Source organism: Coturnix japonica, chromosome 1 (assembly GCF_054131305.1).
Source record: "Coturnix japonica strain WE chromosome 1, WE-NBRP24, whole genome shotgun sequence".
NCBI classification, from domain to species: domain Eukaryota; kingdom Metazoa; phylum Chordata; class Aves; order Galliformes; family Phasianidae; genus Coturnix; species Coturnix japonica.
Window position 1 is genome coordinate 60,319,564 of NC_140663.1, and position 20,264 is coordinate 60,339,827.

General features: G+C 47.4%; 1 protein-coding gene across 3 annotated transcripts in view; it reads left to right on the forward strand.

Moving 5' to 3' along the window:
• ITPR2 (inositol 1,4,5-trisphosphate receptor type 2) overlaps positions 1-9,166 on the forward strand; it is a 253,887-nt gene extending 244,721 nt beyond the window's left edge. For all 3 annotated transcript variants that reach the window (XM_032446237.2, XM_085541626.1, XM_085541631.1), the window contains 2 exons: positions 4,649-4,810; positions 5,943-9,166. In XM_032446237.2, the coding sequence (XP_032302128.2) occupies positions 4,649-4,810; positions 5,943-6,029 (249 nt within the window). In that variant the 3' untranslated portion in view covers positions 6,030-9,166. The remainder of the gene's footprint in view (positions 1-4,648; positions 4,811-5,942) is intronic.
• Positions 9,167-20,264: the final 11,098 nt, after the last annotated feature.

The following is a 20,264-nucleotide window of genomic DNA, read 5'->3' on the forward strand; positions in this document are numbered from 1 at the left end:
GCATGGCAGATGACACACTCCCAGGTCCCATCCCTACAGTGGCCAGTACCTGCAGCATGACCGAAGCACACTGCAGCTTTAACATGTGTGAGCTGGTCAAGGTGAACCCTGGGCTGAGCCCATAAACGTTTTAAGTCCCAGAACAAATGTTTGGTGTTGTACAAACACGTTGGCTACCTCAAGTTAATTGGCAAGCAATTCCCTTGAAGTAAAAATAGCTTTCCTGCGGCTGAGCAGTCACAGAGTGCCTGTCCCCCCATGAACACTTCCAGTTCACTAAAACATTCTGCTGAAGAACCTTTTCTGATCTGTGTTGTGGAACCTCACAGATCTGTGATTGAAAGGTTTCATCCCCAGAGGCAATCGCAAATTGCCTGAGGTACAGAGTCGGCAAACAGGTCTGTGTGACGGAGCTCATTTTCATGCTGCCCTTTAATTTTATTAGAGTTCTGCAGTTCACAATACTTGGGGGAAAAAAGATGGTACTGACTGGCAAATGCATGCCATTCAGCAAGAGAATATAACTAGCACGTATGTTATAGTGGCACTACTGATGAAGGCCAGATAAATATTTTTAACCTAAAGACAGGTTGGCTGGTGTTTTGTGTGACATAATCACACAGTTGGATTGGGTTTCTGTATGTATGTGCTGTCAAGAACCAAGAAGCAAAGTGCTGCCAGTACCCACCGTAGCACTTGGGACTACCAAGTGAGAGCCTTGCAGTCAGCTGTTAGTCCAGGCTATAAAAGTCAGTTGCTTCTTTTCTTTTGATGAGATCTTCCATCCGTGCAGTCCCATCAGCTTTTCTTAGAACTTGGCTCAAGCCCTTGATCCTCCACAACCTTCTGGTGAAATAATGCCAGAAAAACCACAGCCAGGTTTCTTCCTTGGGACTGATTACCACAGCAGTTCTGGGAAGCAGAGTTGGGCACATGTGGATGTGAGAGTGACGGAGCTCTGGGGTTGTGGTGGCCAAGATGGGCTGGCACATGGTGCAGAGCTGTCCCAGCCAAACAGCTGTGTGTTGTATGGCAGCAGTGAGGTGCTGTGTGCTTTGTCCCTGTCCTCACCCACTCCTGGCCACCGAGAAGGTTTAACCTTGTGCAGAGGAGAGGGCAGCAGGTGATGCTGGAAGCCTTGGGGCAGGCCAACTGCAGTGGACTGCCCACTTGGGTACATGTTGCATTGCTCCAGGTGCCTCAGCGTGGTGGAGGGTCAACCTGCAAAGCCCTTCCCAGGCAGCTGGCAGTCTCTGCCTCACGTCCTGGAGAAGTGAGGGAGTGGCAGATGGAAAACAAAACTAGCAAAGTGCACTTCACAGTCTTGGCAGCAGTGCCCGGCAAACATGAGAACTGCAGTGATGGAATCTCAGATTGCTCTCCCTCTGCAACCTGGCACTGGAAGCTTCAGCATTGCAGCAAGCCTTTCCAAGAGGTGCTCCCAGCCCTCAGTTGGATCCCGCAGCAACGTGTCCTTGAGGCGGGTACATCCAGGTGTGTCAAGCAAGAGAAGCTGTGATGGGTGCAGACACCAGAGCTTTCCAGGAAATATTCAGATACAACTGCAGCTCTGTTCACTGTAGCTCCCTTGAATTCACTTTCTGTGACCATAGTGGCAGATAAATTTGCTGGCAAACATTTTGCAAGTGAAAAGAAAGAAGGAAAAAAAAAAAAAGCCTTGAGCCAGCAAAGTGCTGTGCACAAACTAAGCTTAGTGTTGATGGCTACACCTGCGCTTAATGCTAGGCACGTGATAAATGCTCTGCTAGATCCTAGCCAAAATAAATCTAAAATAAATACCAGAGCGTGCTCGTGGAAAATGAATGCAGGTCTTGTAAGCGTACCTGGTTGCAGCTGAAATCAGAGCCTACAGCTGCATGTGTCTGTGGGGATATCCAGCAGGGAGGGGGCACACGTGATATCCACCAGCAGAGCTGGTGAAAACAGGTTTTGATTTGAATGAGTTATGACCCATTGAAAATGGCATCATGCGTAACCACAGTAAATTGTCGTAATGAGATCACGAGGCTCGAAGAAGTGGGCAGAGAGGAAAGGCTTCATTCCACCAGTGCACACGGCTGACCGAGCTGTGGGCTGCAGAACACAGCAAAGGGACGCACCGTCTTATTCCCTGGGCATCCTGTCATTGCAGTGACAGCACCCGTGGTTGCACAGTAGGACAAAAACTCATTAGAAGTGTTGAGTTAAAAAGAAGGAAACAACCCAGCACTCTTGTGGCTTTGCATTTAGTCTTGTACAGGGTAACAGGGGATCGGGCTAACCCAAGCAATGGTAAAATATAAACACCGTAAGTGCTTCCAGTCTCATGGCAGCTTTCTGAGTTAGCTTGGTGGTTTCGAAACATGTTCCTGTCAGAGGGCTTGATGGTCAGGGTAGAGCACGACATAGCTGAAAGTAGTCATCTCCCTCTGGTAGCACAATAAAATTGTATTCGCAGGCTCATAAACTCAGACACAAGCCAGCCCATGTGGATCTGCTCACATAAGGCCGCCACTGGATGCTCAGCTACAAATAATGCAGAACCAGCTCTGACTTCTGTATTTTTGTCTGCAAACAAAAAAGCCGAAAGGCAAACTCTGAGACTGCAGCAGGGGTAATGCACTTGAGACTTTACCAGATACTAAATCCAGACAACGCAAGTAGCACAGCTGTTGGCTGCCTGAAATTTTGTAGGTGGAATTCCAGAAAGTACTTCTGTTTGGTGGAGCTGGAGGGAAAGTGATATTTGTTCAGAGCCATCCACCGTAGAATTGTATAAGTATTAAGGTTGGAAAAGACCTTTAGGATCGTGAAGTCCAGTCATCTACCCACCACCACCATGCCCTCTAAGCCACATCCCTCAGTGCCACATCTACTCATTTCTTGAACACCTTGAGGGATGGTGACTCTGGGCAGCCTGTGCCAATAATTGATCACTCTTGAGAAGAAATTTTTCCTGCTATCCAACCTGAACCTCCCCTGGTACAGCTTGAGGCCTTCCCCTCTAGTCCTATCATGAGTTATGCAGGAGAAGAAGCCAGTCCCCACGTAGCCACTACATCCTTTCAGAGAGTTGTGGGGAGCAACACGGTCTCCCCTGAGCCTCCTCCAGACTAAACAATCCCAGCTCCCTCAGCCGCTCCTCATAAGATTTGTGCTCCAGAGCCCCCACAAGTTCTGTTGTCCTTCTCTGGACATGTTTCAGGTCCTCTCTGTTTTTCTTGTAGTGAGCAACCCAAAACTGATCGTGGAACTCAAGATGCAGCCTCACCAGTGCCAAGTACAGAGGGGTGATCACCTCCCTAATCCTGTGAATTGCACTATTTCTGATATAAGCCAGAATGCCATTGGCCTTTTTGGCCACTTGGGCACACTGATGATTCTTGTTCAATTAATGGTCAACTAGCACCCTCAGAGCCTTTTCCTCTGTGCATCTTTCCAGCCCCTCTGCCCCAAGCCTGCAGGGATGCATGGGCTTGTTGTGACTGAAATATAGGACTTTGCACTTGGTCTTCTTGAAGCTCGTGCAGTTGGCCTCAGCCCATCAGTCCAGTTTATCCAGAGCCCTCTGTAGGGCCTTCCTACCCTCCAGCATATCAGCACTTCCTCCAAACTTGGTGTCATCTGAAAACTTACTGAAAGTGCACTCAGTCATGCAAGGGACTGGAAGAAACACCCTCCAGCTCATGCTGTTTCTTTTTTAAAGTTATCAAGGGCACGTGTCTGTGGAGGCCTGTTGCAAAACACTGTATGTATGATTAACCACATCCTCCAACTCCCCCAGGGTGGGAAGGCAGAGGTGCGTTGATGTCATGCATCACTGGATGCAGGACCTACTTCCTTTGTCTCATGCATTAGGGCAAGTCGCATCACTTGCCACATGGTTGGCACTCTTCCCAGTCTTGCACCCTCCACCCTGTTACAGGTTACGAACAAATATCTGTGCCCCTGGGTCAGGGAGGAGATGGAGCCTCATGGTGCCACACTGCATTCCCAATTTGTATCAGCTGTCTGCAGTACTTCCGTTATGACCAGATTCATAGCCTGAGAACATGAATATCCTTGCAGTGCCCAGTCCTTCACCAGTCGGCCTTATGCCATGGGGCTATGCTGAGATACACAGTTTGAACTGCATGCCCAAGCCATTTCTGAGACCCCAAATCTTCCACTGTGGGCAACTGAGCTTGCCCCAAGACCACTACTTCTGCAGCAGGCATGCTGCATGCCAGCCTGGCAAGGGCTGTGGCTTGCCTTGTCTTCCTGTTGGTTTGCTGGTACTCCTACAGGGACAGTGAAACAGGCAGAGGCCTGGCAGCTGAGGGGGCAGCAGAGAGTGTGTCCCTGTGAGTGCTTCAAAGCAAAGCCCAGGAGCACATGAGGTCCCAGAGAGGCATCCTTGTGTGTGTCTCTTCACACCATGTCTGCAGATGGGATAGGAGCAACTGTGAGATACAAGGATTTTGCACTCAATGCTGGCTGCGTAGACAGAGAAAGGCCTATGTAAAATGTCTGCTCCATACAGTGACTGTGAAGCTCTCTTGCTGAGTGTCATCTACTGAGAAGTACCTGAGCCTACATTCTTTGGTCTCAACTAGTGGCATTGCAGAAACTCCCTACTAATGTTGCTGTTTTTCTGATACCTGTGCAGGAGAAGAATTTGGACTGGTTCCCTCGGATGAGAGCCATGTCTCTGGTCAGCAATGAAGGCGACAGCGAGCAAAATGAAATCAGGAACCTGCAGGAGAGGTTGGAGTCAACCATGAGCCTTGTGAAGCAGCTCTCCAGCCAGCTGGCTGAGCTGAAGGAGCAGGTGGGTGTCCTACCCCGGCTGCAACCTGAACATGTGCAGTGGGCACACTCGCTCCCCTCGGGTCACAGTCAGGACAGTGTAACAAAAGAGACTTTTGTCCGAGAAAGGTTTCATCTTTCTTCCAGTAAGCTTTCTGAGTAGATGCAGTGATAGGGGTTTGCGATGAAATTGTACCCTGTTAGCAGCAGCAGAGTATGGGTAAGGGAAGTGAGTTATGATATCCCCCTGTGGGTGCATGAGGACAGAGGTGGTCTTTGCACAGGCAGGCATTGCACAGCCTGGCAGCTGGGCTGTGGCAGCATCAGACATAGCTGCCTACTCATGGAAGTCAGCAGGAAAGCTTTCTCAATCTGACACACAGGAGTTCCCCTCACTGAGAATACCAGCAGCACTGTGCTGAAAACAGTTTCCTGAGCCTGTCGCTCTGCCTGTGTCTCCTTGTGCCTCTCAGCCCCTGGCATATGGGCACCAGGTACCACCTCTCTCCCAGCCTTGCTTCTGCCTCGCCTCCTCCTCACTTCAGGACCACAAGCTCAGCTCCCTTGTAACATAAGATACCCATCACCTTAGGTTTGTTTGTTACAGCCTCAGGAGAGTGTTCTGTTTTCTGTATGGAATGCCCTTCCAGTGGTATCGGCCATTATCCTATCATCCCCCTTCAAATCCTTCCTTAAAACCCTTTCTCCCTGAGAAAAACTGGATAGAGGTTTAGGCTGGATGTGTTGCTCCCATTGCGATTATCCACACTGCCCTGGATGGTTTTACATCTCCCTGTGACTGACCTTGCCTTCTCCTGGCTCAAATTTAAATTCTTTGGGGCTGGGACAACCCTTTAATTCTGTCATTGTACAGCACCAGGTGTGGATGCTGACCCTCTGCAGGGCTGCAAAGAAAAGGATGCGCTGTAAAACCTGCCACTGGAGAAGAATCATGCACAAATGAGAATCAAATGTCCATACTTTGCAGGAGACAGATCTCCCACTTCAAAGGCATCTCTTACTTGTAATCTTTAATGCTGAAGAATAGAATTTCACTCCCTGTTGTTTTGCTTATATGTATCTTGTTCTGTGACTGCTAAATAATAGTAAAAAGCAAAAAATAAATCTCATCTCTCTCTGCCTTTCCACCTTAGATGACAGAACAAAGGAAGAATAAGCAGAGGCTGGGCTTTCTTGGATCAAACACACCCCATGTGAATCATCACATGCCACCACCCTGATACCATGGGGAGAAGCCGTGACTGGCCTTTCATCAGTATTCCTGCTTTATTACCGAATAAAAAACTGAGATTGAGAGGAGTGAACAGTGCCTATTGTTACGAAGTTAAAAACAACCAAGTGCCAAGATGTTAAGTGGTTTAGCTCTGGGAACAATTTGTAGCTGTTTTTCATGGTTGAAAGGGACCTAGAACACAAGTGATACAAGGCAGTCCGTTTGTATTCATTCAGGGGGCCCGACTCGCTGCGTCTGTGCTCTGCGACTCAGTGGCTTCTGCAGTAGCTGCTGCCTGAGAGGGAATCAGGGCAGCGCCCGGCCGCGTCCTTTGTGCTGCCTTCAGCTTTCTCCTTAAAGCACCAACAGAATCGAGGCAGGAGAGAGGTGTGTGAGCACAAATGCAATACAGCCTGGTTCAGAATCAATAGAAGCCGCTCCTTGTCTTATTTGTCAGATAGCAACATTAGTCATTTTTGCTTGGCGTCTACTATTTTTTAATTACGGTAAATATGTCGGTTGGGTAAGCAAGATTGTTGCTTCAAGTAACTTCTGCGAGGAGGGAAAGGGGAGAAACCTCAAAAGACTGGAAGAAAACAAGGAAGAAAAAAGAGGAAAGAAAAAAAAAAAAGTTGCAAAGAGAAACATTAATGCTTTTGAATTTTAGCTGTCACCATGCAATTTCTTATTTATAACATGGAGCACAATGGATCTACAGCCATGGGAATGTTACGCACATACCACTGACAACGTAACTGGAAGTGAGTTCTTTCTCCTGGATTCACATGTTCTCGATTAATGTGGCCGTGAGACTTCACATACCGAGGAGTTAAAACTGTGCTTACGATTCAAATTCCAATGGAGGATTCAGGAACAACGTGAGATCTGTAGTTTGAAGTGTGCCTGTGTGTATTTTATATTTTTATCTTTTAAGCTTAAAAATGCCTTTCTACTCTGAGTCCTGGTCATTACAAACACCATCAGCAAGAGGTGACCTTAATAAATCAGTGCCATATTCTGCCAGCGTTCTTCTGAGCAGAGGAGCGTGGGCTTAACCTTCCTCCGTCAGCCCTTCCTTGCTGAAGGGGCTTGCAGGACAAGCACAGGTGATGGGGCACAGCAGCGATGCCACAGGAGCACAGGATTGGATGGGGCACAGCGATGATGCTGGAGGAGCTCCCTTCTCTTCCAGATCTAGGCTCTAGGAAGGGCAGCAGACAAACTACAAGTTTCTGATGTATTCTCAGTTTCCTGAGATGGTTTTAGAAGACAAGTTGCTGGGTATCCGCAGAGCCCAGCAGGCTTTTAGATGAAGATTTTCAGGGTACAGATGGGAGCTGTGGTATCAGGTCACTTTCATCTTCAGAGGATTTTGGATCCCTAGCTGTTCTTGGTTGCATTGGAAAACATCTCCATTAAAGTGGAGCCACTTTGTAAACTAAAATACATTTATGATAATTTCCCCCTGTAATATTTCCATTGTTACAGAAGCCATTTTGATCAAGGGTAGAAATACTGTTGACTCCAGCATTTTTAGCATCTCCCTGAAAAAATGCTGTCTTGTTATTAAGACACAATTCAAACCAGCAGGCCCAGAATAAAAGGAAGGGAGGAGCATTTCCCTCCCTTCATCCCAAATCCAAGCCTGTTCTTGAAACCTCTCTCTTTTTTTATGTCCATGAGGTGAGTGGGATAAAAATAATGTACTTTAGGGTCTGATCTTTCTACTGCCAGCACATTTCACTCTGGCTTCTGTTGGGTCCCAGAAATTTTGACCCAGCCAGCACTCTGCCCTCCTGTGCTGAGATGAGGAGCGCATGGTGGTTATCACAACCAGGACCGGGACAGAAAGAGCAGAGAGTGAGAAACTAAACCCTCGACATCTCATGATCTTTTAGGAATAAGTCACAGAGTGTGCCTCCGTGTGACTGAGGCCTTGCTGCTGCTGCCGCTGGGCTGTGCTGGTGAAACCCCTCAGTGTGGCTGGCTGGCCGTGGGGATGGGCTCCATGCAGCAATTAGCATCCAGCACTAAGTGGCTTACAGTGACTTTATTCTGAGAGCTTGCATCAGCCACATGCCGTGCAGTAACCAACTCCTGTGTAAAGTAAGGCCAGGTTGGCCTCTCTGACTGGGCCTATTGTAAAGCACCGAGCCAAAGGAGTTGTGCGCAAACGTCAGCTCAGTGGTGAGGTTGTGGAGAATCAGACCCAGCAGCCGTATTGATTCAAATTAGTTTGTGCAGTTCATCTGTTTGTCACAGCCTGTGTTCCAATAGTCATTTTCTTCATCCCCACACACATGTACCGACGTTGTAGGTGTAGAGCATGGCTGATTGGAACAAAGATGAATTATTTGCTACTTACTGGGCAGTTGGCTACAGCTGGACGTAGTTGACACTTCTTTTGTTTTTTGCTTGGAAAAGCAACTGAACCACTGTGCATCACAGGAGGTTTGTGCTGCTTGAGCTGCAACTCAACACGCCCATGCCCTGAGCTCATGCCTGCAGTGGCACATGGGCAATGGTCTGCCCTGCACTGTGACCGACTTCCCCAAATCCAGAGCCTGAAGAAGAGCAAACCCTTCAAAATCTAGAAACTAATAGATGCCAATTAGCCTTTGCCACAGTGCCTGTCCTCTCTATTTAGCTTCAGAGAGAGACTTCTCTAAGTGATGCAAGTAAGTGATGGTGCTTGCACAGACGGTAAATATATTTCACTGAACATTTTGATGTTCTTGCTGATTGTGCCAAAGCTTATGCCTGTCCTGCAGCTCTCATCCATATGAGCAATCTACCTAAACAAGAGGCTTCTTATGTGAATAGCGGTTGCAGAGCCAGAGCTCAAGCCTTAGGAATTGTGAAATATCCCCCATCAGAGAGTTTATAACAAGGGAAAAATTTAATGTTTTATACATATATTTATATGTATATCTTTGTTTAGTGCAGCAGGGGTATCCTCTTAGGCAAGCATCATCACTTGCGTATCCTATTTATATGAAATGATTGCCAAGAAATTAAAACATCTAAGAGCTTTTAATGCCTTAGAGGGATTTATAATTATAAGCTCTTTGACAGTTAAAATCTTAAGTAAACGTGTCCATTGATGCTGAATGTAACTTTTAATAAAGTGTGTCATTTTACATATGTTTGCCTCACTTCTTCTTGGTGCAAAGATGTGGGGAAAGAGTTGCTGCTGAATTTGGAGGTTGGATGGGGACACATGCAGCCTGATTTGGTGGGTGGTAGCCCTGCCCACGGCAGGGGATTGGAACTGAATAGGCTTTAAGGTCCCTTCCAGTCAAACTCATTCTGTGATCTTATAACTCTATGATTCTATCAATCAAAGACTTCTTTGGAAACCCAGGGCCTGCACAGGAAACCAAGTTGTTGCAATAAATGTGTCCTCTGTATGTATCAGGTTTTTTCTGAGTGACAAATTGAGTACAGCGGTTCGATCTTGGATGGAGAGGCCCAGTCCAGCAATAGACGTGAGGATTTATTTTACTTCAGGCACAGCTTATTCCTCTCAGGAGAAGGGGATGGACTGCCAAAGGCCTGGTGGCAGACAGGTGTGTGACTGGCTGGGTGTTTTTTGCTCAGTCCCTAGGAGGGGGGTTGATAGCAGTCACGGTGATGGATGCAAGTGCCACTGACATGCTAAACACCTCAGAGTACCACACTGCACATGGCCTTGGCTCATGGGGAAGCTCTGCCTGCCCACTTGGGCCTGGCTTGAGCAGGCAGCACAGTGAGGCTTCGAGCACCAGCAGGACCAGGGTGAGACCATGTCCTTGTGCCCCTAATGAGGGCAATCCCATGGGATCACCATCCGTCACCACTTGCGGCGCATGATGGGCACCTCCTGCACACCTCATGTAGGCCATCCCAGCAGCCATTGTCCCTTCAGGGCAGGGTTCCAGTGGTGCTGAGGAGCCCATCAATGTTGTTTTGCGTTGTCCTGCCAATTCCATCTGCTCATTTTGGAAATTCAGACCTCAAGTAATGAATGGCAGCGCACAGGTTAAAGGCTTAAAGGCTCTCTGTGACTTCTGCTAGGGCGGGGCTTTTGTGCGTGTGATGCTTTGGTGGTTTGGTGGGGGTTTTTCTTATGTTTTCAGTGTAACTGCTTCAGATAGGATGTCCAGAGAGAGTCTGGGGGGTTTCCCTTCACTTCTAGGTGGAAGGAGTGAGAAAGGCAAAGAGCCAAAGGCCATCACCTCTCTGAACCCCGGCTTCTCAGGCTGAGGAAATCCGTGGTCTTGTAAAAAAAGGAAGTGCCCTACAAACTTGGGACAGGAGAACAAATACAGCACAGAAGCATTATTTTACCAGTGATGTTTATTACAGAGTCAGTATTTATTAGTAAGAGAACGAGGTCTCGGAGAGAAAAATAAGGCTGCTAATGAGGGAAATCCCATTAAACAGCATTTCTGTGCACTCACGATCCCAACCTGCTGAGTTTTTGAATGGGAGCGACTTCCTTTACCATTCTGCGCTATGACTGCAATGTTAAATCGAAGGAGCTTGTTTACTGCAAGGCTTCTAAGATCGCTCTGCAAAAAGGATGTCCTGAGAGAAAATGCACTTTCATACAGTCAGCTTTCAACCAAAGATTACAAAGATTCTTTTGGCATACCAAAAGAAAAGCGCCCAACCTGGAATTAAGCACCTCTGCTGAAGTGGCAGCCATTTCACACACAGATCTCAGAACTGATGGCTGAGGCTTCTGTTTTTCGGCACCTTCCTGGTTCAAAAAGGCTTTGCAGGGAGCAGGCGGCTCCCTCAGCAGCAGCACGCAGCTCAGTGGATGCACACCGGTGTGCCCCGAGAGCGAATCAGGCTCATTAGCTTCCACAGTCACTGCTGTTGTGACAAAAGCATCTGCAGGCAAGGATGTTTGCTTTGGAATGAGCCTGCTTGTTTTCTGGGGATGGCTGCCAAGTTTATTTTTAAGCTGAGAAAGCTGAGATTTCAGTCTGCTAACCTTGCTCCTGTCCCGGGATGCCCACCAGCACAGCCAGCATTATGGCTCCTGTTTGGAGGCGCTCGGACTGAACTGTCCCTATTGGCACAAAATTGTCCCAAACAGGCCTGAAGTGCTGAAAAAAGGAATCTGAGCTCCAGGAATTTAAAATGCAATGCATATTGCAATCATCAGTTCACACTTGCCTGCTCTATTTATATGCTCTACTTTTTAGAGTGAAGCAGGAAGTTGCGAGGCACAAGACAAATAACCTTTAGAACCTGGCTATTTTAAAGCACTTCTGTTGCTGCAAACAGACAGCAATTACCTCTATTTTTTTTATTATTGTTATTTTTGCACAGTGAATTTCTTACCTCTCATCTCCCACCTTTATGTCATCATATCTGCACCGTGTCCCTGTGCTACTGCGCTGAGGGTAAGACCTGGTCATATCCTGCACATCCTAGCAGGGCTGGAAGCCAGGCCGTGAAGCTCAGCCTGTGGGAGCACGACTGAGCTGACAGTGTATGTATGCCCTTACTGCTCTAATGACTTCATTTAAATGTTGTAGATTGTCAACTAGCATGTTATTTAACTTGGTACAAGTGCTATTTTTTTAACAGAACTTATTGTGGCAAATTATTGCACAAGCTTTGACCAACTCACCCATCACTTCACCGACTGTGGGTCATCCAAAGAGATGAACGCCTTCTGCTCCACCTCTTAACCTCATCTATGGGCAAAATGTGTGCCACCACTGGGACCCAGATCAGATCCATTGCCCAGATCCATCTCAGCTTCAGTCCAGCTGTGGCTTGTGGTAGCGAGGGATGAGGATATTGTCACAGCAGGGCTGCTGCCACCACCACCCTCATTCAAAAGCCTGTGAATTCACCCAGATGGGAGTAGTGGTTTTGGGGACAGCTACAGCGTGGAGGCTCCAAATCCCTTTACAAAATCCTCCCTCCTGGCTCCTGGAGTTTGCAGTGTGCTGCGTGGGCTGTGTTCCGCGTGACACCAAGCTGCCATGTGAACCATGGACTCTCTGTCACCTCATCATAACTCAGTGCAATGGCCTTCAACTGTGATATGGCAACCTGCATTTTGCAATCCCCTGTGAGAAACATTTGCCCTCTCCCTACAACTGTAAGGGTGCATTTGCTGCCCTCCCTTCCCTGCTGCATCAGTGTTATAGTGTGGGATGTCTGGGAGCCGCATTAGCATTCAGCCCAGCACAGGGTGATTTTGCTACAGGGTTCAGAAACATTTTTAGTCCTCGGTCAGTCTTGGATGCTGGCAGCTGGCTGAGAGCTTGTATTTTTTCAGGTCAGCTTCTGCTAGGTTTTGAGGGTGGCTCTGGCCCATTTGCAGCCCACCAGGGAGCCATGTCAGTGGCTTTTTCTGGCTTTGAAGCGTTCACCCTAATTTGATAAAGACAGCAGAATTCGTGGTGCCTCCAAAAAACCCTTCCAAGCCTTCATCTCTGTGTTTTAAAAGGGAGGCTGTATGCGTTGTGTGTGATCGTGTGTGGTTTGCACACACACAACGCCATTTGAGGGTATTTGGGAACACTGGCACGCAGAAACAAGGGTGGGCTGGCTGCAGACCTAAACAAGCAGTGCAGCTGGTGCTGTGAGCACTGCCTTCCCATGGGAGATGCAGATTTTTGTGCCTGTGGCAGGACTTTGCTGCTAAAGGAGAAGGAGTCATGAGAGGAGAGCAAGGTCCCTGGAGCCATCCTGCCCTTCCTATGCCAGCACAAACATCTGCCTGGGTCCACAGCTGCTCTGCACGGGGGTGGGGAGATGCTGGGAGAACTGTAACTGTGCTGTGCTGCAGGTATAACATCACGCAGGGCAGAAAAGGAAAGGAATGAGAGTTCAAGGGAAGGTCCCTAGGGTACAGGGAAATGTTGGCAGGAATGGTGGTTAAACTGGTTGGCATTATGAGGAGGCTGATATATATATATATATTTATATAGTGGATATATAGTGGAGAGCTGATGTTATCAGGTGATGGACTTCTCACTGTAAATCTCAGTTGCCTTTCCAAATGACAGGCTGTATCCAGCACCTTGCAGTCCAATGAAAGGACTGTTGCGCAGGGCTCTTCGTCTACAAAGTCTGTTCTTTCAGAAGTTTGCCCACAGCACCTCACTTGGGATGAGTGCTCTTTTACATGGTTAGCACAAATCCAAATAAATACAGAAATATAAACTGAGCTGGAAATTTACTGAGTACAAGCTGTCTTGCAAAATTGTCTGTGTTTCCTGGCTCTGGATGGGATGGAAATACCACAAAGCTCGCTTCTCTCATAGTAACGTGATACTTCTGCTTCCGGGCTCAGCTGAAAGAGGTGGAGGCATGTAGAAGGGCAGGAAAAAATGAAAAGCAAAAGCAAACAATGATCAAGCTTTATTTATTTATTTATTTGTTTGTTTGTTTGTTTATATGTGGAAAATATGTAACTGGTAATCAGACAGATCAAAGTAGTCACTGTGAGCATCTACATCTACCTGCATGCCTTGCCTCACATAGGCCTTAGAAGTTTTTTCCTAAGAGATGGGGCACAGTGCTGGAAAGGTAGCTAACCTGTTAGGAGGCCTTCAGGTGAGTAGGACATGGAGCTTGGTGCTTGCTGGTCTTGGTTAAGTGAAGATGTTCCCCTTTTCCCTGCTTCCTCCCTGCTTTCCAAGAGAGGGGAACCCCCCTCAGTCCTGCGGCCTTCCCTTGGCCCGAGGTCCTCAGCCGTGCTTTCCCTTCTGTAATGTGACTGGTTCTTGTACGTGTTCCCTGCTATTTTTCCAGTCTGGCCAAATGTCTTGGGGACAGAAGTTACGTCAGCGAAGATGGCAGGGAAGGGAACAAAGTGCTTTCCCTGCTGGTGGTAGGAGTTCATGGCCATAACACCCGTGGTGCAGCAGCCACATCCCTAGCTAAAGATGGCTGGGAAGTCAGGACACTGCATGGCCTGCATTCTAGCACAGCAGTTCATCTTCCTCATGGTGCCACAGGGCCATATGTCAAATCTACCCTCACCATTTCTCAGCAACCATCCTTGGAAGCCGCCTTCAAGAGAAGAGCCACCAGCTGTGTCCTGGGGCAGCCCGAGTTCCTCCTGCATCTGCCAGCAAATGGCATTTTAACGGCATCTTCTGAGAGGGGACTGAGACCACACATATCCTTTCAACCAGGCTGTCAGATAAGTCTGCCCAGGGCTGTTGTGGATCTGGTGATCTGTGTTTAGAAATAGTCTTGGTATTTTTAAATGCTGCCTGGAGCCATCTGGTCCCCTCTTCGTTTTATGTTTTAATTGTCATTTATAACTTATTATACAAGCTATTCAAAAGCCAGACAGAGGCTGGAGAGAAGCAGGCATGTCCCCGTCTGAAGCTCATGAAAACCCCTACAGCCTGTCCCTGCCCTTCAAAGAGGCTGGGGACCATGGCTCAGGCCCCATGACAAGCAGGCTGTGCATTGCAAACTGTAGCCAAGCTGCAGCACAGGGCTCGCCCCTGGCAGAGGGAAGAGGGGTCCATCAGGGCAGGTAACTAAAGGAATTTACCTTTTTGAAGACGCCTCTTTTAGTTTCCAGAGAAGGGCTGACATGCCTTCACCTGCAGTGAGAACGGTGAGCACGGAGGGCTGCAGACTGTCCAGTCAGGCTGCTGTCTACTCAGCTCCTTCACATTACAGAGACATACCACTGCACAACTCCATCTAAATAATAATCTCTTACATTTCAAACACATGAAGCAGGGCACTGAACATCTAGCTGTCTGAATAAGGATTTAATTAATTAATTTATTTACTTATTTAAGAAAACCCTTCGAAATCATAGAATCATAGAATAATTAAGATTCAACCAGTCCAACCACTGACTCATTTCCACCATGCCCACTAACTGTGTCCCTCAGTGCCACACATGTTTCTTAACACCTTCAGACACAGTGACTCCACCACCCCCCTGGGCAGCCTGTGCCAATAATTGATCACTCTTGAGAAGAAATTTTTCCTACTATCCAACCTGAACCTCCCCTGGTGCAGCTTGAGGCCTTCCCCTCTAGTCCTGTCATGAGTTATGTGGGAGAAGAGGCCAATCCCCATGTAGACACTACACCCTTTCAGAGAGTCGTAGAGTGCAATGAGGTCTCCCCTGAGCCTCCTCCAGACTCAGCAATCCCAGCTCCCTCAGCTGCTCCTCATAGGACTTGTGCTCCAGACCCCTCACCAGTTTTGTTGCCCTTCTCTGGGCATGCTCCAGGGCTTCGACGTCTTTCTTGTAGTGAGGTGCCCAAAACTGAACACAGAACTTGAACTGTGTTCTCAACCAGTGCCAAATACATAATAAAGGATACAATTATATATGTATATATATATACACATGTACATATCCTAATTGTTTCCATGCAACAACTGCTTCTTTCCAGAGGTGTGCTGAGCAGGTGCTGATTTCAGTTCATTTACAAACCAGAGCCTGAACGTTGTTACTCCCAGATGCCCTGGACAACAGTGAGTGGACTGAGGTCATCAAATGCTGCAGCTCTAGAGGGGCTGAGGCAGAGGACCAGCTCGACGTGCACTCTCAGCTCTGCCACAAGCCGCTGCACAGCTGGCACTCATTGGCACTTGGCAACTGATCAAGTGCAGGCAGACAATGGGGCCTGGGTTCACCCCCCATGCCTGGAGGTGATGCCCAGCACCACCATGCTGCAGCACCCACCACTTAAAGGGAAAAAGGATTTCAGAGTGTAAACTCACATCTGTAGCATCTGGGCTGTGTCCATATGACTGAAAAGATGGCATTATACCAAAGAAGAGTTTTGTTGTTTTTTTTTTTGTGAGTGAGCAGTAATAAATTATTCCTGCAGTACCAGCTTGTTTGGTGTGAAGTCTGCCTACTGCCACCAAGGGGGTTATAAAATTATCTGCATCAGACCCTTCATGGCTGCCTTGCTCAGGGTGTGGGAAGGAAAAGACAGAGTGAGAAGCTTTCACCTTGAAGCAATCACTTTCCACCAGAATGGGGACAGCTTGAAGGACCTGTGGTAACTTAACATCCATCTGACCTCGGTGTGGGAGTACCCCACATGTTGCAACCATGAGTACAGGACCTGGCCCTTCTGCATCCAGATTTACAGCATGATAGTAAAGGCTCAATGTGAGCACTCTTCCACCTCTCAGCCTTGACATCTCTGGGGATTTTCCTGTAATAATCAAGTCCACACTATTGACTTATAGAATAGTAACTGAGCTTCATATTTAATTAGAGTATGGGAATGTGCTGTCACTTGATTAAGGATGCTTCCTTGGCTATTTACCGCAATAGTCTTACCAACTGCAATTTTAAATGAAAGGACTAGACACTGGGATCCCTTTTTACGGCCGTATTTTTATGTCCTTTCTGCAAGACACAGCATTTCAGTGAAATACCAAGCCTTACTTTCCAAAACACTCTTCTTTTGTTAAAACCCTGGAGACTTCTTCACCCTTTGCCTCATATAGCCATAAAGAACAGCAGTGCTCAGGGCCTGTAAATGCTCAGGTGCTTTATGCAGGTTTGCATTGTATGGGTCTGCCAAGTAGAGGGACACAGGCTGAAAAACACCTGCAGTTGTTGTACCTCACAGCCGAAGGGCACCACAGCTCATCAAGGTGTGGTCTTGGCCTCCATCTCCCTGCTGAATCCTGCAGCACTTTCCCAGTTCTGCCAAGTTGAGGGCCCGAGGGGATCTGGACCCCCGCTGGGGTTGTGCATCCTGGGGCTGGAGCAGGAGCAGAGCCCCATAGGAGCTGGCACTAGCGTGGTGGGAGCAAGGTGCCTTTGTAACCCAGAGGCCATGTGCCAATGGGAGCGATGTGTCTCTGCTGGAGCACTTCTGTGAAGTGTGGCTATTTATGTAGGCTCCTTCCTTCAGTGATAATAAGGCACTCAAATTACCCTCTAATGTTGGTTATTTGGAAACAACACGAAGGCAGTATTTCCACTTGTGACAGAGCATATGGAAATGTGAGTTTCAGCAGCAGTGTACTGCACCTTGCTGCCTGCCCACAGCTGCAGAAACATCGATGTTCATGCTCATTAGCCAGGGAATAGAAAATGAAACCCTCAAAAACAATTTGATCCGAATTCTTTTTCTTGCAGCCAGCTTTATACCCAAATGAGAGGAAGTGTTCTCCCAATACTGCATACTGTTTAGAGCTTTGCAGATCCCTCTGACCCAGGAAGTGGCCATTGCCCCCTACCCTTTATTTCAGGCCCTTCCTAATGTCCATGCAACCCAACCTCTGCCGCATTCCCCAAGAGGGGAATTTCCAAGGGGAAGACGAGGCAGAATTAGCTACTGCTGTTATGAGAATGATTCTGATACACAAAGCAGGTACTGTCCTGGCAAACCCAATTGCTGGATACCAAGGTTGAGGACACTCTGGGGTCTGCCCAGGATTAAGGAGATTTGTCTCCTTCTCCAAGAAGTGCTGAGCATCATCATTTATACCAGAACCACTTGCCCACTGATTCCTCATGAGGCTAGGCCATTTCTAATAAGTCTCTCATTCCTTCCAGCCTCTGCAGTTATCCTTTGTAATACTCTAAATCTTGGGCACTTACTTTTAGAAAAACAGATTTTGAGAGCAGAATACTTTCCCGCTGTGCCTTGGTGTTTGTCTCCACGATTTCATTGTCCAAAATTCATCCCTTGCCAAGCCTGCTCAAACTCCAAAGTTGTGTGATCCAGAAGCAGATACCCAAATGCATCCAGACCTACAGAAAGTTGAGTTCTGAGCTCAAAACACTGTGACAGTTCTCACCTGCCCAGAGGGTGAGATGAGTGGTCCAGACTGCCTCAGACTGGGGAAACTTTGGCTTCCTCCAACACACATAGCTGAGGCCAGGTTTTGCTTACTTACAGTTTGCTCTGGTTGCTTCCAACCAGGAAGCTTTGGTTCATGGGTAGAGTCAACAACTTCAAAGCTGGTGTTTGTTTTATAATCCAGTCTAGTATCAGCTTTGTTGCAGGTAAACCATGTGTCTCTTCTGACTCCACATCAGCTGACTGTCCCATCCAACATTTAGAGAAGAGCCCAGTATGTGAAGTGAACGGCCTGGCAGTGACCATGGACCATGGCACAGCTCCTACCAACCAGAGCACAGGGACACAGGAATCAAGCTGCCGATGTCCTGCGGTGTGATCCCACCCCTGTCCTGTTCACATGCCAAGCTGACACTGAGCTGATTGCGCCCTATGATGGCTTTTCTCCAGGTGACTCCAAGTGCTTTCTTATTTTCTTTCAATCCTGTTCAAAGAACATCCACTCCTTTCCTTTCAAGGGGTCAAACCTGTCTAAGGCTGATGCAGGTGAAGTCATCTTGATGAATAAACAAAGGCAAAGAGACAAACCTTGTGAACACCAGCCAGGAAGGTTTCTGACCCATTAGTGGAATTTATGAAAACTGAATACGCTTTTAGGAAAAAAAAATATGTTTTTACTTAGATGATGGACGTCTGTTGAATATTAATCTTTGCAGGGTACATTGCTGGCCTGCTTAAAGAAAGCCTAAATTATTCAGGAGCATTACCATGCTGAGATGCAGCAAATTTACAGGCAGTACAAATCAGATTTTTCCATCTTAAAATTAAAGGAAACCAAGTACCAAATCAGGCTTCATAATAATTCATTGGGCATCCCCCTGCTAAATAAAACAATTAAGCTGCTCATTAAAATTCATCTAGATCATTACAAAGCAATGGCTGCTCTTAATCCTTATAGACCTTACAAGCAAAATAACCATGATACAGCGCAAATTCCTATTTTGAGCTGGCTATTCATTTTACCTCCTGCCTTTGTCGTAGGTCAGCAGCGCAAGTGAGTTCCCAGTGATGCTCCGATGCTGCAGCCTCTGCCCCAGATGTGACAGCCTCTGATGGCCACTGTGGCAAAGGAGGCTGGTGAGGCCATTGCAGCTGCCAAGGAAGCATCGGGCTCCTTTATGTAACAGCTGCTGCTTTTTGGTGCTGTCACTCACACATATACCGGAAAACACAGTGCCTGAAGAGCTGCTATGCTAGTACAGCATATGCTGGAGGCAAACCTACATAGATATATATTTATTTTTTTTAAAAGTGACCCCTTTGAAAAAAGAATTAGAGCAGGAGTTATCACACAGCTTTCTGTCCACAGACCAGCATGTGCAATGCTACACTGAGGCCACCTTTCAGAAACATTTCCTCCATTAAAAGCCCTTGCTGCTGGCACAGGTTTTGTTTTATTTGTCCCACCAGTAACCTAAGACACCTTTGCAAGTAAACCGAATTTCTACTCATGAGCAGCTGTGGGTTGCACAGGGGACAGGGTGATGTCAGTGGCCTGGACTCTCTGTCCAGGGAAAAACCAGGTGTACCTGCACAAGTTCTGCGTGCATGCGATGCAAGGTTGAAAAGCAACACTGCATCCTGAGTGGAGATGTCAACCCTGATTTTCATCAAAAGCCTGCTTATGTAATTACGGACCTCAGTCCCAAACTGAAGCTGCTGCTGGGGATGGTCCCTTGGAGAGAGCAGTGTCCTCAGTGTGCATGGCTCAAGAGTGTTTCAGTGATGCCAGCTCACAGTCAGAGCTCACCCACTGGATTTCCATTGTTTGTTGTTAAAAACAGATGTCTATTTCAAGGTTATTTAAATCAAGATGTGTATTTAATACATGTATACAAGGAACATGTTTTTTACAATAAGAGTGGTGAGGCACTGGAACAGGTTTCCTGGAGAGGTGGTGGATCCCCATCCCTGGAGATATTCAAAGTCAGGTTGGATGGGGCTCTGAGCAGCCTGATCGTTCTGTAGGTGTCCCTGTTCATTGCACAGGAGTTGGACTAGATGACCTTTAAGGGATCCTTTCAACTCAAACAACGCTATGATTCTCTGTATCTATTTAGTCACCTTTTCCCCTATCCCCTAATTTACAGAGGTGAATGTGTGGGGGCCCTATGCCTGCTGTAGCCAGTGGAAACCTGCCTACAGGCTCCAACAGATTTGGCCAACAAATGTAGGACAACAGGAAGTTGTACTACACGTTCTGAAGACCACCCCATATTTCCTACCACTGGCTTTCCTTTGTCTTCACCATCCTGCACAATCAGTAGCAGCCTGTAAGCACTTAGGTTATGGAATCCCTGGGAAAGACATCTGGGCAGAGCTCTTGCATGGCTTCAGTGGACAGATAAATTCCTGACGGTCTCCTGTGTGCACTGGTGATGGCCACCTTTTCTCTCACGTGTGCCCAT